The sequence below is a fragment of the Typopeltis vanoorti genome, chromosome 2 (assembly GCF_054136105.1).
Source record: "Typopeltis vanoorti isolate ZY-2024b chromosome 2, IOZ_Tvanoo_1.0, whole genome shotgun sequence".
Taxonomy (NCBI): Eukaryota; Metazoa; Arthropoda; class Arachnida; order Uropygi; family Thelyphonidae; genus Typopeltis; species Typopeltis vanoorti.
Genome location: NC_143550.1, coordinates 99965230 through 99989174, shown reverse-complemented (window position 1 = coordinate 99989174; position 23945 = coordinate 99965230). Strand labels below are relative to the sequence as shown.

The following is a 23945-nucleotide window of genomic DNA, read 5'->3' as shown; positions in this document are numbered from 1 at the left end:
AGTGAGTTCCTTGACAGCATTGAGGTATAACATAATTTCCAAAACCGAAAGTAAAGGATTACCTTTCTTAAAATGTTCATCTTAAAAATAAGATAAAAGGAAAGGATGGATAGTATGGAGTCATATCCCAAAATTTTCAATTTAAATTTGTTTTATGCTGTATATTTTTGATAATAACAGTTGATATTAACATTTTTCTATTTTGGTAATTTTTCTCAAAGACAGAATCACTGGTTTGTGTATTGTTAAGACATTTGCAGTGGAATAATGAGAACATTCGTTTTTGGATTTCTTGTAAATGTATATATAATACTGAAAGTATATATTTGAGATTTCTTTTGAATTTTTTCCCCACCACATATGTAGGAAAATTCTTGTCTCAGTATTTAGGTGAGGGTAGCAAAGTATCTTGTTCTTCAGGTAAGGATTAGCATGAAATATTTTTATATTTCCATATTAATGGAGGATTTGGAATCAGCTTAAAAAAGGGTTCTGCTAACTCATATATGAATATAAATGGTAAGTAGTAGTTGTTCATAGCTTTCTTATGAGTGATCTTTTGTATGTAGTACTAAAACTATTTTCATCTGAATGTATGATTTGTGTGCAAAATATTAAGTTTGTTTGGTTGCAGTAGTTCATATCCTTTCCCTTTGTCCTTCCTTTCCCAATTTAGGATGGTGTTCTGTTACAATTGGTCAAGTATACAAATAAACACCCCTGGCTTTGGGCTGTATATTTAATAGTCATAGGCATACCTCTTATCCTCTTCATTACTTTCTGTTGCACCACTCCTAATGCTTCTTTAAAGGTAAATATTCTTATTTTTATTTGCAAACACTTTGTTTACTTAAATGTTGCTGTTATCCTGTTAATCAATTTTATTTTGTAAGCAGTTTTTAATTTTTTCCTGTAGGTAGCTTAATAAGTCTTAGAAATGCCTTAATGGATTTTTTGTTTTCTAATATATTCTGGGCTTAAAAAACTTTGTACCTTTTTACTAGTTAAGCAAATATCTTGCTTGTCTGATGTTAATGTGGGAGTTCTCTACCATGGTCACCTATTATATTAGTCATGTTTATTCCTGGTTAATGCTATAATTAATTTTGCAGCAACTCAGCAAACAATTGAAAAACATTTATAATGAGCATGATGAAAAATTTGGGAAAATAAATACTTGTTTCTCCACTTGCCAAGTTTTAATATCCATCATTAATGGTCAAATTCTCCTTATTCAATATCTGGGTAATGAATAAGCTAAGTTGCAATTAACGTGGTATACATGTGGCGCACACTATAGAAAAAATTACATGTATATCCTATCTTCTTATTGGTTATATTCCATTATGAGAATATCAATGATATTAGATAAAATATCATTTGTAATGACCAGCATTCCCCAGTAGATGTGATAAATAAGGTTAACATACAAAATCTATTTAACATAAAAAATGAAGCAGAATCAGCATTACATTACATAAGTAAAATGATTAAACTGAAACTTCTCTTCTGATTTTTATTTTATTTATTTATTTTATTTTATTTTTTTTAACTAAAAATTTGCACTTATCACAGATGAGAAATGAGCATATTTTTCAAGCCCTGAATATATTTAATCTTTTAAAAGTTTAATATATTGCAATTTTATTTATTTTTTTTATTTTACAAAGTTAAAAAAATAATATAATGCCTGAAAATCTCCATTCTGTTTTGTATGCATTTTAAAACTTGGAGAGTTTATGTAACAGAGTGAAACATGCTAGACAAAGTGTTTCATTGAAAATTAGTAGACAAATATTTTGTATTTAAACAAATAACAATACTCCATCAATATGGAACAAAAGCAGTTCAGGACTACAAGAGTACAAAGTAAATACAACAGTCACTTAACCTATGGCAGCAAGTGTCACACTAGAAGACCATATCAAACAGATAATCTTTTCTAATATTTACATGGATGGGATTCTCCCATATTTTCACAATAGAGGAGTCATTTCATTTTTTAAATTCAGACAGTATAACAGAATCTCTGAACCTTCTTCAAAAAGATATTCATTTTTAAAAGCTTCTATGGAGAAAGTGAGCATTGTCCAAGTGGAATAGTAACATTTCTTTGTTGTGCATGACCTAATCTTAGAGGTTTAAGGCATTAATTGTACTAATGTTCACTAATTCCTTTTACCACAGAATGGTATGTATGTCCAAAGTATGTTATATTACATAACATTCACAAGTAATTTGGTAAATGCTGACTATAAAGGCAAAAGATTGTCTTTTGTAGTTAGTAAGAGATTAGAAATATTGTTGATTAGAAATGTGTGGATATCAATTGAGGCATTAAGATTCTGTCAGCAGACAGAAATGCACAAATTTTGTGAAAATTGTAACCTTGCATTCTATTGCACTATCCTTTGGTTATAGAATTTTAAATGTATTATCAGTTGAATGCAATGATGGTTGTAGCCATTCGATTGCATTAATGCTTTGATTGTGAGAAACTTGAAGGAGAAGAGCAAATATCACATACTCTATTCAAGATTTGACAACTCCAAATCTTCTAGGAGAATTTTCTGGCAAATCCTAACTTCAGATTCTCTACATGATTTGCAGAAATTTAGTGTATATGTCTGCCAGTGAAAGTAGGTTTCTGGTACACTCTGGTTGACAAGGTACTAGAGGCTGTACAGATAAGTAAGATATCTACGAGGGGTAAACTCCAGAATTATTTCCATAGTGAACTGAATGTGTGGATGTAAACTGATTTTGAAGGTGGTTTCCTCGTTTTCAGAATAAGACCAAATGGCAGATACGTCATCCACTTAACAGACCTAGAGGAACTGTCGAGGATGAATGGTGGAAATAAAGTATTCTCTAGGAATGCTTTGTTTTCTAAATATATGCTCCCACCTCATCCCACACTGATGAAGAGAGAGAAGTATTTTATGACTCACTGCACTCTAGACAAAAAAAAAAAAGAAATAGTAGTCAAAACTTTACCATAGTAATGGGCGATTTTAATGCCAAAGTAGGTCATCCCATTCAACAAATAGACACAATAGGACCGTACGTATATGGTACAAGCAGCAACTCAGGAATGGCTCTTACAGAATTCTCTATCAGTAACAAGCTTTACATTATGAATACATTTTTTAAGAAAGCTCTCAAAAGAAAATGGACATGGAGAAGTCCAAATGGAGAAATAAAAAAATGAATAATAAAGAAATAGTTCAAGATACCTCAGTTCTAAATCAAGTAAAAACAGGAAGTGACCACTGACTAGTGAGAGCCAAAATTAAAATAAATCCCAAATCGGAAAGAATAAAATTGCTAAACACAAAAAATCAAGAAGTTTTGACTTAAAAAAACCTATTGAAAATAAGAAGGATTACGAAGAAAAATTCAATCAAGAACTAGACAATAAACATATTTGAAGAAGAAGACATATATAAAATAAGCAAAAACCTAAGAAGTAATAATCTCAGCAGCCAATGGAAGAATTTGTGTTCAGATATTCCGGAATGGGAATATTGTAATTCCGGAATATCTGAACACAAAAAAACATCGCAACATCAAAAAGAAAATTAAACACAGAGTACAAGGAAGATAGAAATTGCAGCTCATGCCCTTGAACAGAAACATATCCCCCAAATCGACAAGGCCATAATCATAGACAAACAAGACAACAAAACAATGCTCAGAATATCCGAAAATATTGCCATTAAATGCGATGAAAATTCTGTCAACGTCCACTGCCCCTACCTAATTTCCGAATGTTGGATGATCCAGAACCTTCAAATTAAGCCACGGCTCCGGCCATGTAGCAACAACTAATGCCCTTATTTGGCAGTTGCAACTTTGCCCTGACATAGCCCTACACTCATTTCCGACAAAGTTCCGAGGACGGTCACACGACCGAAATGGTTCCACACCCCGTTAACCCTGCCCCAGTTTCCACATAAATATATCCTTCCTCTTCGTTTCCCCAAAAATGCGCCCCTAAACAAAATAATATATATATATATTATTAATACTAACCCGGGTTTCCAAACTTATTTCCCCGGGTCAACCCCCCCCCCCCCCCCATGTTCTCTTCCCCTGTTTATAAACAACTTTCAGCGGGATCATGGAATTGGAAGGCATTGTAGACTCAAAACAAGGTATGTACATAATTTTTCTACTCCTTTATTCTGCCATAATTGCCTTCTATACTCACCCATAATGCCCTAAAAAAATATATATATATATATATATATATATATATCCCTTTTTTGAGTAACGATAGCCAATGTATTTAAATAAGGGACACTCCTAAACAAAAACAGGCTATAATAGCCGTAATTATAATAATAGTGTTTAAGAGGAATAACATGGGAATTTTCCCAGAAACTATACTTAGTTTTCTTAGTATTTTCATATTTTTTTTTTTTTTTTTTTTAATTTTAGACCTATATCATGAAATCAGAAAAGTCTGTCTAAAAATAAACAGAGAAAAAACTAAAATCATGTTTAATCTTGTAACATCAAAAAACAATAATAGAAAACAATTTCTTGGAAAGAGTCTCTTCATATACATACTTATGTCATCTCGTTAATCTAAATTGAACTCCAAAAGGAAATAAATAGGAGAGTTCAACTTGCCTGAAGTGCATTCAGAAAATTGAAAAGCATTTTTCAAAATAAGTCCCACTCATTTAAAAAGGAAAAACACTTAATTAGTGTATACTTCCAGCCATCACATATGGTTGTGAAACTTGGTCTCTAACAAAATCACTGGCAAATAAACTAGCAACAACAAATCAAAGAAAAATGGATAGGTTGATGTTAGGCATCACATTAAAAGATAAGAAGCAAAACACCTGGATAGGAAGCCAGACTTGCATCACTGACATCATTCTTTACCATAAGCTATTAAAATGGAAATGGGCTGGACATCTATCCAGAAGAGAAGATGAGTGATGGACCATACTAACAAACTGGATTCCAAAAAAAGAGAAACAAGGCCAAGGACGTCCTAAAAGAATGTGGAATGATGAATTGTCAAATTTTGTTGGGGAAAATTGGTCAACCATTGCCAAGAACAGAGAAAGGTGGAAAGAACTGGTGGAGGCCTTCTGTCCAGCAGTGGACAGAAAATGGCTGAAAAGAAGAATAATTGCTGATAGTAAATATCTCAGGATCTGTATACACTTGATCTGTGCAGTTGGTGTTGTGAACGTTGAAATATGCAAGAAAGATGATCCTCACTGTTACCAAAAGTTCAAAATGGTTGATGGCATTAAGAGAGTAATATTCAGCAAATGAATTTGGTAGAATGTAAAAGACATTTTTAGCTAAAGATGATGAAACAAAAAAATGGTGTTGGATAATTCCTGCATAGAACATCAGAGCAAACATATACACAAATGCCATGTGTTCTAGACAAAAGGAGTTAATGTATGTAATTGGGAAAGCTGAGAGAGATTACTACTTAGAGTTACTGTTAGAAAAAGCAGGTAAGGTTTTTCAGATTGGAGATGAAATTGAACTTGGAAATGAGACCATGTATATTTTTGAAATCTTTGCAGTGAGTGTGCATTCAATAAACATAGAAATCACGTCTTTTGTTTCTATGATGTCCAGTCTGCATTTCAGCACTTCATATACTGTGCCCCAAAACTAAGGATAACATTTTTACTCTTGTATATGAAAAAAAAAAAATTGACTATAGCCAGATGCAGACATAAATTTATTGTCAAGCATACTAATAAATTATAGTACGCAAAAAATGTATTATAAATTTTGTACAAATTAAATTGCAATACATTTTTGGCAAAAGTTTCAAATTTCCTAAGGACATAGTTAAGTACTGTAAGTACAGTACTTACAGAAAACTGTGGAGAGACATTTCAGTATTGAATATGTCCACTGCTGAACTGTGATGTAGCTCTCACAACATTCAGGAGTTATTGATGCAAACTGGTCCACTCCTCCTCCTCCTCCTTCAGAGCAAGGATAAGGCCTTGTTTGTTTTCTGGAGTCGAATTTCAAGCAGTAGCGCATCTCACTATTGCGTCCAAAATGTGTTCTATGGGTTGAGATCTGGATACGTGCTGGCCACTCAGTTCAGTTAATATCCACGGTTCTCCAGAAGTATCACCACTTCTCGTGATGTGGTGTGGCATTGTCATTCATAAAAATGAATTCTTTGCCTATAGCACTACGAAACAATCGAACATGACATTGAAGAACTTCGTTCACCAGTCATGGTACCTTTTTCCAGCACTTGTAACTTGGTGCATCCATTAAGCAATAATGCCCCTTTCAAAAACATTCTTGCAATGGTAAGCAGTACCACTTTCACACCAGATTAAGTGTTGTTTAGAATTGGAGGAAAGATTAAAATGATTCTCACCTGTAAGGAATACATTAGCCCATTGTCTTGTCCAATTTTTATGGATACATCGCTGAAAATGTTGTCCAATGAATGTATAGACCTACTTGTCACAGACTTATTGCCACAGTTTGTCGAGACATTCCATGTACCTGTGCTTGAATGGAGCCAGCTTGCAAGCTGACCTGTTGTGGCGTGTCAATTACATTTTGCTGTTATAACCAGAAATCTGTCTTCATGCTCCATGGTAGAGTGAGGGTGACCTCTTAGAAAACATCCAGAAGACATGCCATTGGTTTTAAATGCTGCCCACAGCATTTAAAACCAATTTTAAATGCTGGATACAATGCTATGTGATATTCCAAACTCTTCTGGCAATGTTGGTAATTCTGAGACCTTCTTCAAGCTTTCCAATAAATCTCCTCCATGTAGAGTCATCTAGATGATGGCTTTCAGACATTACAAGACATCCAAGTTTGCAACTTTGAGGAAGGTTGCAAACAAAAAGAGCTTCCTTCAAACACAATTCACTTAGCACAGTCTTTTGCCTTTTATCCTGTCAAGTGCTACCCTGTGACCCTTTTGAATGCTTCGGATATTATGATTAGTTTAGATGTTGTTTCATTATTTACTAATGTTCCTTTATCTGACAGCATTGAATTACTACAGCAAGAATTTCCCTCAGACATTGTTAAAATATTTGATTTTGTAATACATTCTGGTTATTTTCCTTTAAAAATAAGTTATATCAACAAATTGAAGGAACAGCAATGGGCAATCCTATTTCTCCTGTTATTGTCAACTTCTTTATGGATCACTTTGAACAATGTATTTTCGGCAGTATTTCACCTAGACCTACTCACTGGTTCATATATGTAGATGACATTTTTGCCATCTGGAATTGCTCTTATTAATTAAAATAGTTTCTCTCTAAATTATGTGCACTTCATCCGAGGATCCAGTTCATCCTAGAAGAAGTAAATAAGCAGTTAGCCTTTTTAGAAATTTTAATTCTTTATCAACCAGATAGTAAGTTATATTTCTCAGCTTTTAGGAAGAAAACTCATACATACCATTATATCCATGCTGAATCTCATCACCATCACAATCAAAATGCTGGAACTATTAAAACACTGGTTCATCAGGACCACTACTTATGTTCTTCATATGAACTATTACAGAAAGAATTACAACATATTATTTCCACTTTTTTATCTAATGGTTATAGGAATTCTTTCATCAAAAGAGCAATGAGCAGTTTTGGTATCTCTACCTCTTCAAAAGAAGCAATAACTCTTATTCCTATCCCTTATGTGCAAGGCATTAGTGAACAAATAGTGAAAGTTTTAAAGCCACTAAATATTTTTGTTTCCTTTCAACCCATCAGAAAAATCTCCGCCTTTCTCATTTCTTCAAAGGATAGTCTTCCACATCTCAATTATCCAGGTGTCCACCAGATTCCTTGCTCTTCTGGAGTTATCTTATTTTGTCGGCTAGAAGGACACAAGTCTTATATTCAATACCTTGAACCTGAACAGTCTGGACTTGCGCAGCATGCTATTGACACTAGACATAAGAGTTCATTGGAACAAGACAAGTCCTTCACAAAAGTTAGTTCCTCGTGGAACGGCTTTATAAAGAAACATGTGAGACTTTATTTCACTCTCCTAACTTAAACAGATCAGATGGTCTATGTCTATCCCCTTTGTGGAAGATAGTACTTTTTAAATCAGCTAATCTCTTCTAACTTTATTTATTTTTTAATTGTGTGTGTTGTGTGTATTAATTTAATTATTTTTTATTTTTAATAAGTTAGGAAATTTAACGACCTTTTTTAGTTATCTTTTTTTAATTATATATTTAGTTTTGCTCTTGTATTAGCTACTTAGGTGGTGCCTTTTGGAATTGTTAGTTATTGTTTGATTAGTTTTGTACTAAAGATGCCTTTTGATACTTAAGCAAAAATTATACTAAAAAAAAATATTTTATGTGAGTTTATTTTGCTATTATAATTTATTTAAATATGCCTGCTCACGATATTTCCTTATTGAAACACGCTATTCACTTACCCATCTGTCACATCACTAGGTGATGTTTAGAGGGAGGTAAGGAAGAAGAGGGATGGTGGTCTTATACCAGACAATTAAAATCTGTCATCTAAAAATGGTCATAAACATTTATACTGCAGTGGATGTCATACTTGCAGTTTAAGTTTACTTCCATAGCTTTTATGTCTGACTTCTAGGCTAAAAATGCTGATGCTATCCACTGCGGCAAGCAAGGTATTAAATTCTTGAATGTAATAGGTAACAAAGTTCAAATAAATGCTAAAATTCTTTCTGAGTGATAAATTCACATTATAAGGAGCTATTTTGTTTTCATTTGGTGTATGAGGGGATTATGCACATTATGAATATTGGAATCTATAGGAAAAACAGATTTTTGCACTTGTTCTTAGAACACATCAAAAGGCATTTATGGCCTTAATCCTGTTGAGGCCTTGGATTATTAGGTCATTCCTGATGGCTGAAGACTTAGGACATTACTTTTTATCTTTGTTTATATTGGTCTGTGACATTAAGTAGAAATCCATTTGTACCAAGAAAATATCAGATTTATCAGTTAAGTCAATATCAGACATATATCTTTTGTTTGTTATATATACCTTTATTTTGTTAACCAATTTTGTTCTTGTGATTGATAATAAATACCATTCCCTCTTTATGGTATTATCATCTTCCAGAAATCCCTTTGATGGATTTCTGGAAGATGGAACTTTAATGATTTGCGAGAATGAATGATAGCACAATGGGATGTTGCCATTTGAGGAGTAGTGGAATTCCTTCTTTGTATTTAAAGTGTTAGTTTTAATTAAAATAGCAGCCTTGTTATCTGTGTGAATTTGTGTGTTTATTTGATGGATCATTTTGTGAAATGAGCATCCATGTTTTAGTGTAAGTAAATATATGTACTTTTTATTACTAACTACTTGTATGATGTGAGCAGGTGACTTCACAGCAAGTTGCTTTAGTATCCTACATGTACCGCCACTGATTAAGAAACTTTCATTTAATACCATTGGACCTCCTTTAGTCCAAATTGCAACACATATGCAGTTTGGCATAGATTTGTTAACACGTTCGCTGCCAACTACGAGTATACTCATAGTTGGTAAACCAGCTACACAAGCCAGCTACGAGTATACTCGCATGATGCTTACCGCCGCCAACGAGATTACTGTACTGACCGTGAAGAAGTGAAATTGCTTGGCATACGGGAACAGACTATGTCGAAGTAGCGTGGCAGCGAACGTGTTAAATATCTTAACATGATTTTGTTTACAAAAAACATCATTGTTAGTTTAGGTAATTAAAAATGAAATAAAAGATGTATAAAAATGCTTGTTTTATTATTGGTGGTTGACTAACCACACAACAGCTTACATTTTAGAAATCATGGACTTGACAACCGTGGTATAAATAATTCTTTTAATATCCTGACGTTTTTTTGATCTTCATATTAAGATCATCATCTGGAGCATTTACAAATATACAGGACAAGCTAAGTTACATTACATACAGTAAGCTAGAGAAACAATGAATTAATCACAAGTTATTCTACTGGCATGACCTCTAGTGGAAAAAAAAATTATTTATAAACTACATCAAGCTAAATTCCATTTCTGATAACATGAATAAACATTCTTTCTTACAGATAATTTTCTTTCAGTAACAGTGATTCCTGTTTTTAGCATTACAATTGTTATTTTTGATTTAGGATCCTGGATTTTCTATAGTCCTGTTTATAGTTGCTCTTAGAGAGGAAGGTTTCGTGGGTCGAATATATGCCTTCTATATGTTTGGGATTTTTAGACCATCGTTATTGTTCAGATTGGGGTGGTTGGTAATAATCTCACAGGCTTCCTTAAATTTGCATTCATACCATGCTTTGGTGTAATGTGGACAACTAGTGCTTTTCCAGTCAATTCTATGTAAGGTGTTCAGAGCATGATCCAAAAGGCCAGCTTCACCATAATTATTATATTTGATGTGTCGTTTATGTTCTTTTTGTCTGATAGGAATTGTGCATCCTGTTTCTCCTATATATGGTATGTTACAAGTGCAATAAATATGGTATACTCCAGGGTGGGCATTGGAGGGAGTGGGTCTTTGGATGAGTTGAGTAATCTTTTTAATTTTGCAGGAGGTTTAAAGGTAACTTTGATGTTGTATTTTTATAGTATTCTGTTTATTTTATCTAATGTCTCTTTAATGTAAGGAATGGTTATAGTTTTATTGTTGTCTGGTTTGTCTTTGTTTTTTATTGAGGTTTTGTAGAGAATTTTGTTAATAGTATTTTGGATGTACCATTTTTTTTGAAAAGTATTGCTGATAACTTTAAATTCGTCTTTCAGTGCCTGTTCACTGGAGCAAATCTTCAGAGCCCTGTTTTTTAGAGTATTAATGACACCGTTATTAATACTCTAAATGTTTTTCAATCTCAATTGTGAACTGTTTGTGTTGTTTGTTTAGGTGGCTAAGGAATGTGTCTAGTATCTGGCAGCGCAGCCATGGAACCAGATAGCGAAAACATCGTTAACGTATTTTAAAAGGAGAGGGTCCTAAAGCAGTTTGCTCAAAATGTTCCATATAAAAGTTAGCAATGGGGGGGGGGGGGGGGAATAATGGCGAGCCCATGGCTGTGCCTTCTTTTTGCAGGTACAAAGTGTTTTGCCATTTAATTTTTTTTTTTTTTCACTAGAGATCATGCCAGTAGAATAACTTGTGATTAATTCATTGTTTCTCTAGCTTACTTTATGTAATGTAACTTAGCTTGTCCTGTATATTTGTATATGCTCCAGATGATGATCTTAATATGAAGATCGAAACGTTGGGATATTAAAAGAGTTATTTATAACACGGTTGTAAAGTCCATAATTTCTAAAATGAATGCTGATCACCGTGTAACACTAAAAAGGAACACAACAGCTTAGTTTAAGTCAATGTTTAAGTTTAGTAATAGTTTGTCATAGTTTAAGTCAGTGGTAGAAACAGCATATCATTCAATAGCATGAAGAATCAGCAAGATTTCTGTGCCATTGGATTTGAAATACCAGTGGACAGTTTTTTACTGGTACAATGAAATGAAGTGGAAAAGAAGATTCATTGCTGTCGACAAATGTTATCCAGTTACCCAGCAAACCCAGCCATTACTGGAAACTTCGCTTTGATGTCTGATATCCAGCTGTTGTGATGTCATTCATGCAGTCGCATGTGAGAGAGAATACAGAGTGTGTTGAGTTATGAAAAACAAATAGCTGATGCACAGGAGAGAGAAATTTATACATGTAGAGAGATTTTGCGATATGTGGAGAGGAAACATTAAAAGATGGGGGCAGATAGAAGAATAAAAGAAAGTTAGAAATAATTCTCTTTAAGAAATGTATGGCTGTATTTCTTGGATTTCTTATTCATCTTTCTATTGAAAGAGAGAGGTTTCTATATCTTCACTTGAGTGAAGGTTAAATGAAGGGCTATTCTTTGTGTGGAATTGATAGTTGTGAAAGTAAAACGCTGGAACATTCCATATATGTTATTTCCTATTTCTGTACTGGATAGCTGACTTTTTATGAAGAATACTTGAAAATTTTGGTACTTGTTTAAGTAGTAATGGAATATGCTATAGAAGTAAGCATATGTTGAATATATAGGTATGAGTTATCATTTTTCTTGTGTGATTATGTGCATTTGTTGCACTTTTTTCCTTAATGAACTTAAGGAGATTGAGTTCCAACACCAAGATGTAGATGGATTGCCACATTTGAATATGAAATTAGACAACAGAATTAGTAAAGCTGATATGGTAGGAAGTCAGCTGAATAAATTTATAAGGAGTAAACAAGAAATTAGTTAAAACACTAAATTAACTAGATACAAGATGGTGTTCAAACCAGTTTTAACTTAGCTCTGAGAGCTGGATTAGAAATAAAACACTTGATCAAAGACTTGGAGATCTGATATGAGAATTTTAAGAAAGATGTGGAGTCAACAGTTGGCATCAATGGAAGTATCACATTAAAAATGAGGATATTAGGAAATAACTTGCCATTGGTTAAGTTCAGGAATGTGTTAGTAGAATTAATCTGAGGTAGTATGGTCACTTTAATAGAATGGGAGAGGATAGATTAGCAAAACAAGTGTTCTTGTTTTGCTAATCTATCCTCTGGGTCTTTTTCCTCAGGTTGGCAGGAAAAAGACCCAGAGTAAGACCAAGATGGATTGTTACAGTAAAAAGAGTGCCTTAAAAGACAGAAATATAACATTGAGTGGTTGTTTTGAGCTATGCTAGAAAGTGTTTTTAAATCAAATTATTGTGAGGCTTTTTTTTTGTCTCAAATTGTGCTTCAGTCGGATTCAAGTGTCCTTCAGTGGTGTTATTGTTGAAACTTTGTTGTTTATATTGTGTTTTCGCTACTTGTTTGTTGCACTACTCCAGCGTCTAAAGATGGTGTCCATAAAGAAACATATGTCAGCAGCACAGAGGTCTTTTGTACGAAAGTCTAGCTCTGCCTTGGATTTTTTGCACTGGATGCCTTACGGAAACTGCTATATGTATGCACTGAAAAATGTGAAAGATCTGTGGACTGTTTTGCTAAACGAGAAGAATGAAAATGTTAACGTACGTGAAAGTGTCTAGATAGACTAGAGCGATTAGGAATGGAAGCAAACATCAGGACTGTAGCAGAAGAGCTTCGGCAGGAGTTCGTGAAAATGAAAAGCGGCCTTCATCTCCTGCAAGAGGAATTGGAAGTGCTCAGTAAGGAGATTCAGAATATTAAGACTGAGTTAAATGTGTTGAATATAGAAATCAGGACTATGGAGTGTACTTTAGCTGAAGTAACTAGAGCAGGTTTAAGTAAGGGAGAGTTTGTTACCTCATCTTTGGTGAATGATGAGGTAATGAATAGTATGGAAGTGATTGGGAGTCAACAGAATGAAAGCACAAGAGGTCTGGAAGAAATGAGATTGTGAAAGTGAGGGAGTAAGTAAAAGAGTGTTGAGGGAAAGCAATGAAACTAGGGAGTCATGCTGAATAGTGTAGAAAATGAGGCCATGAGTGACGCTTGTTTGGGTTTGAATGAAATTGAGTGGTATAATATATGATGATTCAGTGATTAAGGGTATGGAGAGAGCAGTATGTCTGAGGAGTGCTTGTCTGGCAGAACAATAGAGAGGGCATGATGTAGAAAAGATGATAGTTATGGTGGGTACAAATGACCTGAGTGGTAGTATTAATCGGATAGCAAAAGATTTAAATACATTGTTAGATATCGTGAAGAAGAAAAGTCAAAGGGAGGATAGTGTGTGTGCGCACTGCCTCATTTTGATAATTATGAGTTAAGTAGACGAGCAATGATAATGAATTATATGATTGTAAGAATGTGCAAAAAAATGGTCTGTAATTTGTTGATGTCTGGAGTGTGTTTGAAGGCAAAGGGCAGCTGTATGCAAGAGATGGGTTGCATCTGAACATGGAAGGTCAATAAGCGTTTGAAGAAGTTACTGTTTTCTGAACAAGTTGAAGTAATTGGACAGGGAAACTAAAACTGAAAAGGTTGAGTGTAAGAGGGAGAAACTTTTGCAGTGAATGGATATTTGTTGATCCTTTTTCACAGAATAATTTGAAGAATAGAGTGGATAAAAATTGGCATGGGACTACTGAAATTAGTAGAATGTATATCAGTTCTAAAGTTGGTACAATAACTAAAAAGAATCTGCAATTTTTGTGTGCTAATGCAAGAAGCATTCAAAATAAGAGGGAAGAATTTTTGGCTTCAAACCTGACAGAAGTTGTTGCAATCAAGTACTGGCCTTGACAACCCTTATAGAGAACAGTTATGATCTCTCTAAGGGTTGTATTCGTGGACCTCTCTGCTGTCTATGACACAGTGTGAGAGAGGGTCTTATCTTAAAATTCCTAGAAACTAGCCAACCTAATTAATCAAATACTTGCAGACAGATGGAAACAAGTATCTCTCAATGAATCCAAAAGTAAATTCTTTAAGATTAAAAATGGCCTACCTCAGGGGTCAGTTCTTGTCCCATTGCTCTTTTAACTGATATATTAGTGATATCCCAGAGACAGCATCACGGAGATTCATGTATGCTGACGATATTGCCATTGCAATTCAACATTCCAAAAAGCTGAGAACACCTTAACTGAAGATCTGGCTGTACTTGATAAATACTTTAGACGATGGCGATTACAACCTAACCTGAACAAAACTGAAGTAGCATCCTTTCATTTAAGTAATATCCAGGCCAACTATATCCCAAAATTTTACTTCAGAAATAAACAGGTGAAATTTAACAATCATCCAAAATACCTAGGAGTTACTCTAGACAGAAGTTTGACATTTAAATATCATCTAGAAAATATTGCTTGAAAATTAAAAACTCATAATAAAATGTCCACACGGTTACCCTAGTGGCTATGTGCTTTGCAACCATATGCCTGGGGAAGGAGTGTCCTAAGTTCGATTCCCGTCAGAGACGTGAGGAGCTTAAGGATTTTCCCCGGCCATAACCAAGTTAACCGGTCTTGGGCAGCAGGAATTTTTTCTCCCCAGGCAAACCAGCCCCGTGAAGACACACACGGATACAGTCAGGAATATCGCCCTTAAGGTATGCAGCAGAGGAGTAGCAAACTGGCTGCATTAATATGCCAGTAAACCCCCTCATTAGGAGGGGACTCAACCCGTCCTAGACGGATGAGAAAGGATAGGAATAATATAATGCATAAACTTGCTAGTACTCCTTGGGGTGCTGATGCCAACACACTGTATACTACAGCAGAGTATTGTGTTCCTGTGTGGCTGAACAGTGCACACGCTTCTTTAGTCGATGTCCAGCTGAATCAAACTATGAGGAAATATCTGGAGCTTTAAGATCTACTCCTGGCTACTGCTCCCAACTCTCAGTAATATAGCCCCTCCCTTGCTCCGCAGGACCCAAGCCTTAAGCAAATTATGGACAAAAATAATTGGAAACAGTTCCTTGCCTATCCACCAAGACATTTCCTTCCATACTTCACAAAGACAGAAATCCAGGCACCCTGTCTGGAGGAGTGCAATACAAATAAATGACCAGAACTTCGACCTATGTGAATCATGGGGAGAGTATTGGTTTCAACGTACCTCCAATCTTCAAATTCTCATTTAAAATCCGACATCTCATCTAGAGGGCTTCAATCTCCCTAGACATGTCTGGACCACTTTAAATCGGATTAGAACAGGACTTGGAAGATGTAAGCATCGCTTGCATAAATGGAGCTGGTCCGATACTCTAAACTGTGAATGCGGAAGAGGGATCCAGACTATCAATCACATTGTGCTTGAGTCCCCTATCTACTCATTCTCAGGTTCTAAAGAGGACTTTTTTAAACTGACCCCAGAATCCCTGGAGCAGATCCTGGATTTAAGGATTAAGCTCTGACTCCTGATTCTTAATTTTGATGTTTAATCATTTCAACCTAGTGTACCCCTTTCAATATGATTGATTTTTACAATTGTTTTTATGCTGTTTTATGTAATTTGTGTGTATTATCCTGAGACCTGTACATCATACGCTAAATAAAATATAAATAAACTTGGTTATTTAACTTAAGTTTGAACTTTAGTATGGTCCCTAGGGAGTGGAAGGAAGGCAAAGTAGTTCTTTTGCATAAAGGGGCTCTAAGACTGTGGTAGTTAATTACAGATCAATCACCTTCTTGGGAGTGGTGATAAAAGTATTGGAAAAGTTGGTTAAGGACAGAATTCAAGAATGGGTGGATCAGAATATAGTAGGGAGCCAACGTGGTTTTGTTAAAGGACGATCCTGCCCAGGGCCGGCCCTACCATACAAGAGAACCAAGCATTGCTTGGGGTGGCAAAATATGGGGGGGGGGGCTTCAGATTGATTAGAAAATATTTGGAATATCAACAATTTTACCGGCAAGGGCACCCAAGGCTCTGTGCTTGGGGCGCAAAATTACCTTGGGCCGGGCCTGATCCTGCCTTAGCATTTTATTAACTTTTTATAATAGAATGACATCTGAGTTGGACAAGGGAAATGGCTACATAGTGATACTTCTGGATTTTGCTAAGGCTTTTAACAGGATACCCCATGGAATACTGTTGCTCAAATTAGAGCAGATGGGGATGGTTACTAAACTGGTGATATGAATAAAAGAATGGCTCATGGAGAGATACCAGAAAGTGGTGTATGGAGGAGTAGGGTCCAGGATGAGGCAGGTGTTGGATTCTGATTATATAGAAATTGGAGTAATTATTATTTGCTTCAGAATCCAACATGATCTTCCATCACAAAGGGCTAGACTTGTAATTAATTAATGTAAATCACTTGTTTATAATTTAATATTCATATAACTACCTTTAATTTTATCTAATATTTAATTATTTAATCAAAGATGTGTTAATAGTAATAAGACTCTGTATTAAATATTATTAAACTATTTTATTTTTTGTTATGTTAATATTATAAGAATTTGTATTTGATATTCTAACTGTATTAATTGAAATGTAAATATTCTTTATTTATTCCTACTTGTAGAAGTCTAGCATTATGCGATACCTCAATTTTATTATGTTTTGTTTTGTTGTCATGGAGACGTATGTAAGTGAGCGAGTGCGAGTTTGGAACAGTGCGTGAGGAGAATGTTGAAAGTTTACTAAAAAGGATTTGAGTTAAAGAGAGCACGAGAACAATTTAGGCAGGAAGAGGAGATATATAAGCGAGGAGCGCTGAAATTAAAGAGATAAGGAGAGAGGATTGGCACTCAGTTGGAATCGGAGCATTCAGCATTCAGGGAATGAGAGTGTGATAATAGCAAGTCGGCAAGTCACTCAAGCAGCTAATAAAAGTCCAGTAGTCGAGAAGCAGTTAGCTAATAAGTTGTAGAATAACATTTATAGCTACGGAAGACAGCTGAGTGACAACTGATAGACTAGCGATACTATAGTTGAGATTTAATTTCAGGGCCGACCTTTCAAGGACACACAGAATCTTGAAGCATAGTACGGAGTAACTAGAGAATAAGTAGAGGCTCTAAAGTTGAAGTTTAACGATAGCTGTGTTTAGAATTATAGTGCCTAAAGGATTAATTGAATGCTGGAGGAATGGACAACTGTGCATATAAAACTTCAAGTTAAGGAATTATTGTGTGTTACCTTAATTCATGAGTGATCAGTAGTACTTCATGCAAGAACGTTTGATTATCTGTATTGTAACCATTAATTAATTCAGTTATTGCTTAGAAGTTTATTTTAATGAGTGCCGTTTATTGTTTAAAATGTTTACAGTTATAAAAAGTGTTTGCATATAAGTAGATGAAGAATGAAGATTATCGGTAAGAATATTCCGACCATTAATATTCCTATACAGAGATATGTGTGAGTTTCATCCTAGAATTTCCTTATAATAACTATTGCAGAGATTAGCTGAAGTGTAGATTTGAAAGTGTTTGCTTATGAAGAGGTGTTACTGCAATTTTATTGTATTTGGAACTTAAGGAACTGTGAGAAGACTGTATTACAGATAACAGATTTACCATTGTCTGAGTTTGTATGACTGTATTATCGGAAAGGCTGAAGTGTTTATAATAACTTATTTAGCAATTTGATCTTAAGTGTAAAATTTGTGATTCTAAAATTAAATGTTTGTTTTTGTTAATCAAAAGTTGTATTTTGCCTGAATCTCTTTTACTGCACCATTCATAAAATATTCGAGCCAAAGCGGGTGAATTAAGTAAGTTAAATATACTCGGCCAGTGTATATTAATAACAACATATAAAGGAGAAATAATTGAGAGTTGGTTTTTCTTCAGTTCTTGAACTAATTCAAATATAGAGTGCCGCAGTCTATAAATATAAATTTTCTCTATATTTGAATTAGAAACCAACTAGCAACTTATTATGTTTAAGAACATCATAGTGATCAACATGTCGGATCCAAGGTATAGATTAAGACGAAGTAGGATCCAACACAGGTGACCAGTGGTTTGCCTTAGGGCTCTGTGCTTGTGCTGTTGTTGTTTAATTTGTACATAAATGATATAGGAAATGGCTTGAAAGGAGATATTCAGTTGTTTGCTGATGATGCAAAGAATGTATTTTGACAGTGTAAGAATTGTACTTACAGTGACTTCAAGTAGCATACTTTTGATTAAAACTGGTGCGTGTTAATTTTTTAGTAAAAAGTGTAACAAATAGTGTCGCGATTAATTTTTTTTAAAAAATTATTATTAAATAATAATGACTCTGTCAAGATGCCAAGGAAAGATGTAATGTTAGCAGATAAAAATGCCTTACTTGACAAACGAAAAAGCCAACTGTCTAACACCAGTCATCGTCAGCTGGGAAAGATAACCGGTGTTCCAAAATCTACAATCACATGTTTGTTAGGCCAGCAGGGCAAATTGTGAGAAGAATGGGCAAATCATTAGGGAAAATCCTAGAAACGGAGGTGTGAAGGCAAGGATACAGACATTGAGGAGGCTCTCAATCATTGGTTCTCTATTGTACCTGGAGTGCTTGTTACTAATCAGATGCGAAAAACCAAATCAAAAGAGTTAGCTAGAAAGTTAGGCCATGTGAACTTCAAAGCTACAGATTGTTGGTTGTTGTGATGAAAACCAGACATGAAATAAAATTTAAGAAGGCACATGGTGAGGACATTGCTGATACTGAGCGCTGAACAGTGAAAATCAACTAAACTATCTGAATTGCTGCAGAAGTTTTCTCTTGATGAAACAAGTCTGTTTTACTGTGTCACACTAGACAGTTCCCTAAACTATAAACTTGCAGCGATGCCAGATATTAAAAAAAAAAAGAAAAAAAAAGGAGCAGCATTGGATCACTTTACTGCTTTGTGCTGCTTTAACATGTTGGGAAGTGACAAATGGAAGCTGTTGGCTATTGGAAAAAGTGCCATGTCTTGATGCTTTAAAGGGCTTAGAATGGACAGTTTGCCAGTTCTGTATTATGCCAACAAGAATGCATGGATAACATCCATTATTTTTCAGGAATGACTAATGAGTTGGGATGCAGAATTGCAACAAAATTCAAGAAAAAATTCAGCTTCTGGACAACTGTTGCACACCATTAATTAGTTCAAAGAAATTCAACTTGGATTTCTTCCTTCCCCCACATCCTTGGTACAGCCACTCGACATGGGAATGCTAAAAAAATTTGAAGATGCATCGCAGAAGATTGGTACATTACATCCTTGAAACAACTGAAGGAAATTTGCTGACATCATCTTCAATGGCCAAAGAAATTTATCAGAAACTAATTGTTACAATGAAAATGAAGATTGTGAGGATGCACCTGTTGAACAGATTGCAACAAAACACCTAAAGCCCCATAAGACAAGGAAAGTAATGAGTATGACGCACCTGAACACGAGTGAGTGACTAACCAGGAAATTTATTGCTGAATTACAATGCTACTTTATGCAAGAAGGCATCCTTTATCTGAATTAGATACCTGTTCTGATTTTGTTCAGTTGCAGTCTAGAAAGGGAACATGTCAGGGTACACTCGATAAATTTCTTCAAAATAATTGTTAGGGAAAAAATGTTTCTTTGATTGTGATACCTACATATAATTAACCTCTTTAGGAGTACTGACACATGTGTGCACTTAGTTTTTTTTAAATAAAAAACATGGTTAACAAAATTATTCAAATTAAGTGGATATTGAATCCAGCATTATTTCAAAGCTGAATAGAGAAAACTACAAGAGTTTCATGCCGAATATAGATAGAAACTATAAAAGTTTCGGCAGATCCAAGCATAAGCAAACCTTTCATGACAGTGGCACGCGTAGTAAAGGTGGAGTAAGCTCTGATCACCATCCTTAGTATTTCCCATAATGTAAAACACATCTCCTAGCAGACATGTATGATGTTATACATTATGGGGGGGGGTCACTTCTCAGACTGGTTTAGACCTTTGTATAAGTGAAGCGGGCTCTAAAAATAAGACTATCCCGAAAGATTGCCCAACTCAGTGTTGTTCCACTCAGTGACAGGCTCACCCCGTCGCTGAGAAGAACGTCTCAGCATTGGCTCTACCTAGTGGAAGGCTCACCCCCACCACCAAGCAGTGTCATAATCTCATCATTAGCACTCAGAGACGGGCAAAAACCTACCCCCGAGCAGAGCCTCACGGAGCCAGACCCAGACCGGTTTCGACCTTTTTTGAGGTCTCATCAGTGGGAGCCAGACCCAGATGTAAATGTAAATACTCAGGTTGAAGTAATGCGGAACTTATACTTTACCATACGAGTTGCTAATGATGTCACATCACAAAAGGCACCAAAAATTACTGAAAAATAGAGCCAAAAGGCTTCACTTTGGAGATGCAAAATTATTCAAATTAAGTGGACGTTGAATCCAACATTATTTCAAAGCCGAATAGAAAAACTACAAAAGTTCATGCCAAATATAGATAGAAACTATCTATAGAAACTATTATAGTTTCTATCTATATTCGGCATGAAACTTTTGTAGTTTTTCTATTCGGCTTTGAAATAATGTTGGATTCAACATCCACTTAATTTGAATAATTTTGCCTCTCCAAAGCGAAGCCTTTTGGCTCTATTTTTCAGTAATGGTTAACAGTCATAATTTGTTATAAAAGAAGGCATCCTTTTATAACATTATCACAAAATGATATATTGTGATAAATTATCACAATATATCATTATCACAAAAAATTAAAAATGTTTAATTTTTTGTGATATTATTGATTTTTCCATAAAATGTTTGCATAATTGGGGCAGCAGCTTAATTGAGGCAAAGTGTTCTATTCCCGATGTGCACCAATTAACCAGAATCCGCTATGTGTGTGTGTCTATGTATGCATGCATGCGTTCACACACACACACACACACACACACACACACACACACACACACACACACACACACACACACACACACACACACACACACACACACACACACACACACTTTGTTAATAAATTATACACACACACACTTTTTAAAAAATCTTAGTTTTCATCTATGTAACATTAGTGAAATACCAGATAAATAGGCCTGGGGAAAAACTTGTAAAAAAATAAAATTTAAGGGGAATTTATGTAAACCTCTAGGGGAAAATGTGTGTGTGTGTATATATATATATATAAAAGGACCTCCCTAGTCATTGTATATATAAATTCTCCATTTACACGTAGATTGGTTCCAGAAAAAATCATGTAAATGAAAACCATGTAAAAAAGAATACAGCGCATATGAAAAAATAGAATAATGGTTCCAGATGTGAAAACCCAATACGAACAATAAGTTATTTTCAAACAAAAAATGAAAATCATTGAATAAAACTATTTAATTTTCATGGAATATTTTTTATTTTAAATACTTAAAGTATATATATATGTATTTTTCTTAAAGAAAATACGGTAATGTGTCAGTAATAAAAAGAAATTTGAAAGGTCCAAATACACCCTCGCATATGGATGTTAGCTAAATTTTATTCTCCATCACTTTCTGACAGTAGCCACATTCTTTTGTGTGAGACTGGAATTAAATCACTTCCATCACATGAAATATTTTGACTGTCCTGTTCATATTGCAATGGCAAAACGTAAGTTTCTTTTCTTCAGTAAAAGGAACTAAATTAACACTAATTTCCAATAATTCTGAAGGTGGTTTTTTTTTTTAAACCACTAACTCTATAATTAATCAGTGAGATCTTGTTTTGACCTAGATCTTTGTATAATTCTTCATTTTCGCCCATACATGAATTCAATTCACGTTTAAACTTGAATTGAGTATTTGGATTGTGTAAGAAAATGACTTTGCAATTTAATAGCCGTTTGATGCCCTTCTTTAATTAATCTTACATTGAGTGGAATCTCTTCATCATCCTCCCTTTTTCTTTTTCATCGAGATTCTAAAGTACAGCTTCTATTATTTCGTCATCACTAACAGCCTTGTCAACCATCATATCTGCAGACGAAAAATCACCAAATCCTTCTCCGCTAACTTGAATGTGCTAATCTGATAATATTGGGGTATTCAGTTGAATGCAGAGATACAGGGTTTTTCTTTTTCACACATTCTGGCAGTAGCTTTCCAGCATGCATTTAAAGTTGATGGTTTCAATTCTGATAATGACAACTTAGCAAGTTTGATGCAATCCAAAATAGAAATTTTCTTCAACACATCAATAACTGTCAGTAAATTATCCTTATCTGTTTTATCCAAAATGTATTCGAATGTTCTTCTTATGTAGTACGTTTTGAAGGTGGCGATCACACCCTGGTCTAATAGTTGAATTAAGTGGCAGAAAACAAAATTCCACATTTTAAAATAAGGCCAAGTGCATTGCCTATAATCAATAAAACTTTAAAGTCCAGATTTTTTTCCATCAAATAGCGTTTAACTTCTGGAACAAAACATTGATGGAACCATTCATTAAAAATTTCTTTTGTAACCCAACCTTTTTTGTAACCCAACCTTTTTTGTTTGCCTTCCAGTGCACTGGTAACGTTAAAACCCACACCTTTCAATGAGTAATGGTTTTAATATGCGATCTCCTGAAGCATTGCTGCAAAATAATAGTCACATTATCCTTAGTTGTTTTAAAGCCATCAACACTTTTTTGTGATTTTGCTATATAAGTTCTACTTGGAATTTTTTTCTAAAAAAAAGGCCAGTCTCATCTGTGTTCCAAACTTGATCACCATTTTCAATAATTTTGGACAGTTTTGAAAGAAATTACTTAGCTGCTGGCTCATCTGCAGATGCAGCTTCTTTTATTTTTACATTATTAAGTGTGTATCTTTTGAGAAATTTTGTAAGCCACCTGTGCTTGCAGAAAAAAACAATTTTTTTCTTCTTTTCTTCTGTCTAACTGAATTATTTGACATCGTAATTAATGGGGTAATATTATGAAAATATCTGAAAATAATTAATTTTACTAATTTGATATTACACATACAAAACTTAAGTACCATTCTAGGAAATGATAATTATAATGGAAATACCCTTTTTAACAGAACTGAATTCAAACAGAAATTTTAAAAATAAGTGCCATTTTGAACCATGTTAAATCAAAATATACAGTGTCAATTTTGAAATCGTGTAAAAAAAAAAAGCTGTGTAAAAAGAGAATTAACTGTATATTGTTTTTCTTTAGATGATCAATTTTGAATTTTGCCTACATGTTTAATATGTCTATTTCTAGTGGTGACTCAGCAGCTTTCCTGCAAAATGAAGAATTTATAAAATGTAAACTTAACTTTCTGTACAGAAATTTTAGTGGAGAAAATTCTGAAAATGTTAAAGCTTTCTTTCTTTTGCTTAGCTGAGACTAGTAAAAACTTGGGAAGATGTCTGATGAGGAACTGCTCTTAATATTGAGGTCTAAATTGCAGAGAAAGGCTGTCTTTTGTGCAGAACTCAGAGAGGTAGAGAAGCATCTGATTATGCTTCATTTAAAAAAAAAAAAGTTAAATGAATGTTCCAGGAAGTTTGATTTAGGACC

General features: G+C 34.4%; 1 protein-coding gene across 1 annotated transcript in view; it reads left to right on the top strand.

Annotated features, from left to right (window-relative positions):
* LOC150109288 (calmegin-like) overlaps positions 1-23945 on the top strand; it is a 394668-nt gene that overhangs the window by 351264 nt on the left and 19459 nt on the right. The window contains exon 17 of the mRNA XM_090412401.1: positions 677-811. Within this exon, the coding sequence (XP_090268527.1) occupies positions 677-811 (135 nt within the window). The remainder of the gene's footprint in view (positions 1-676; positions 812-23945) is intronic.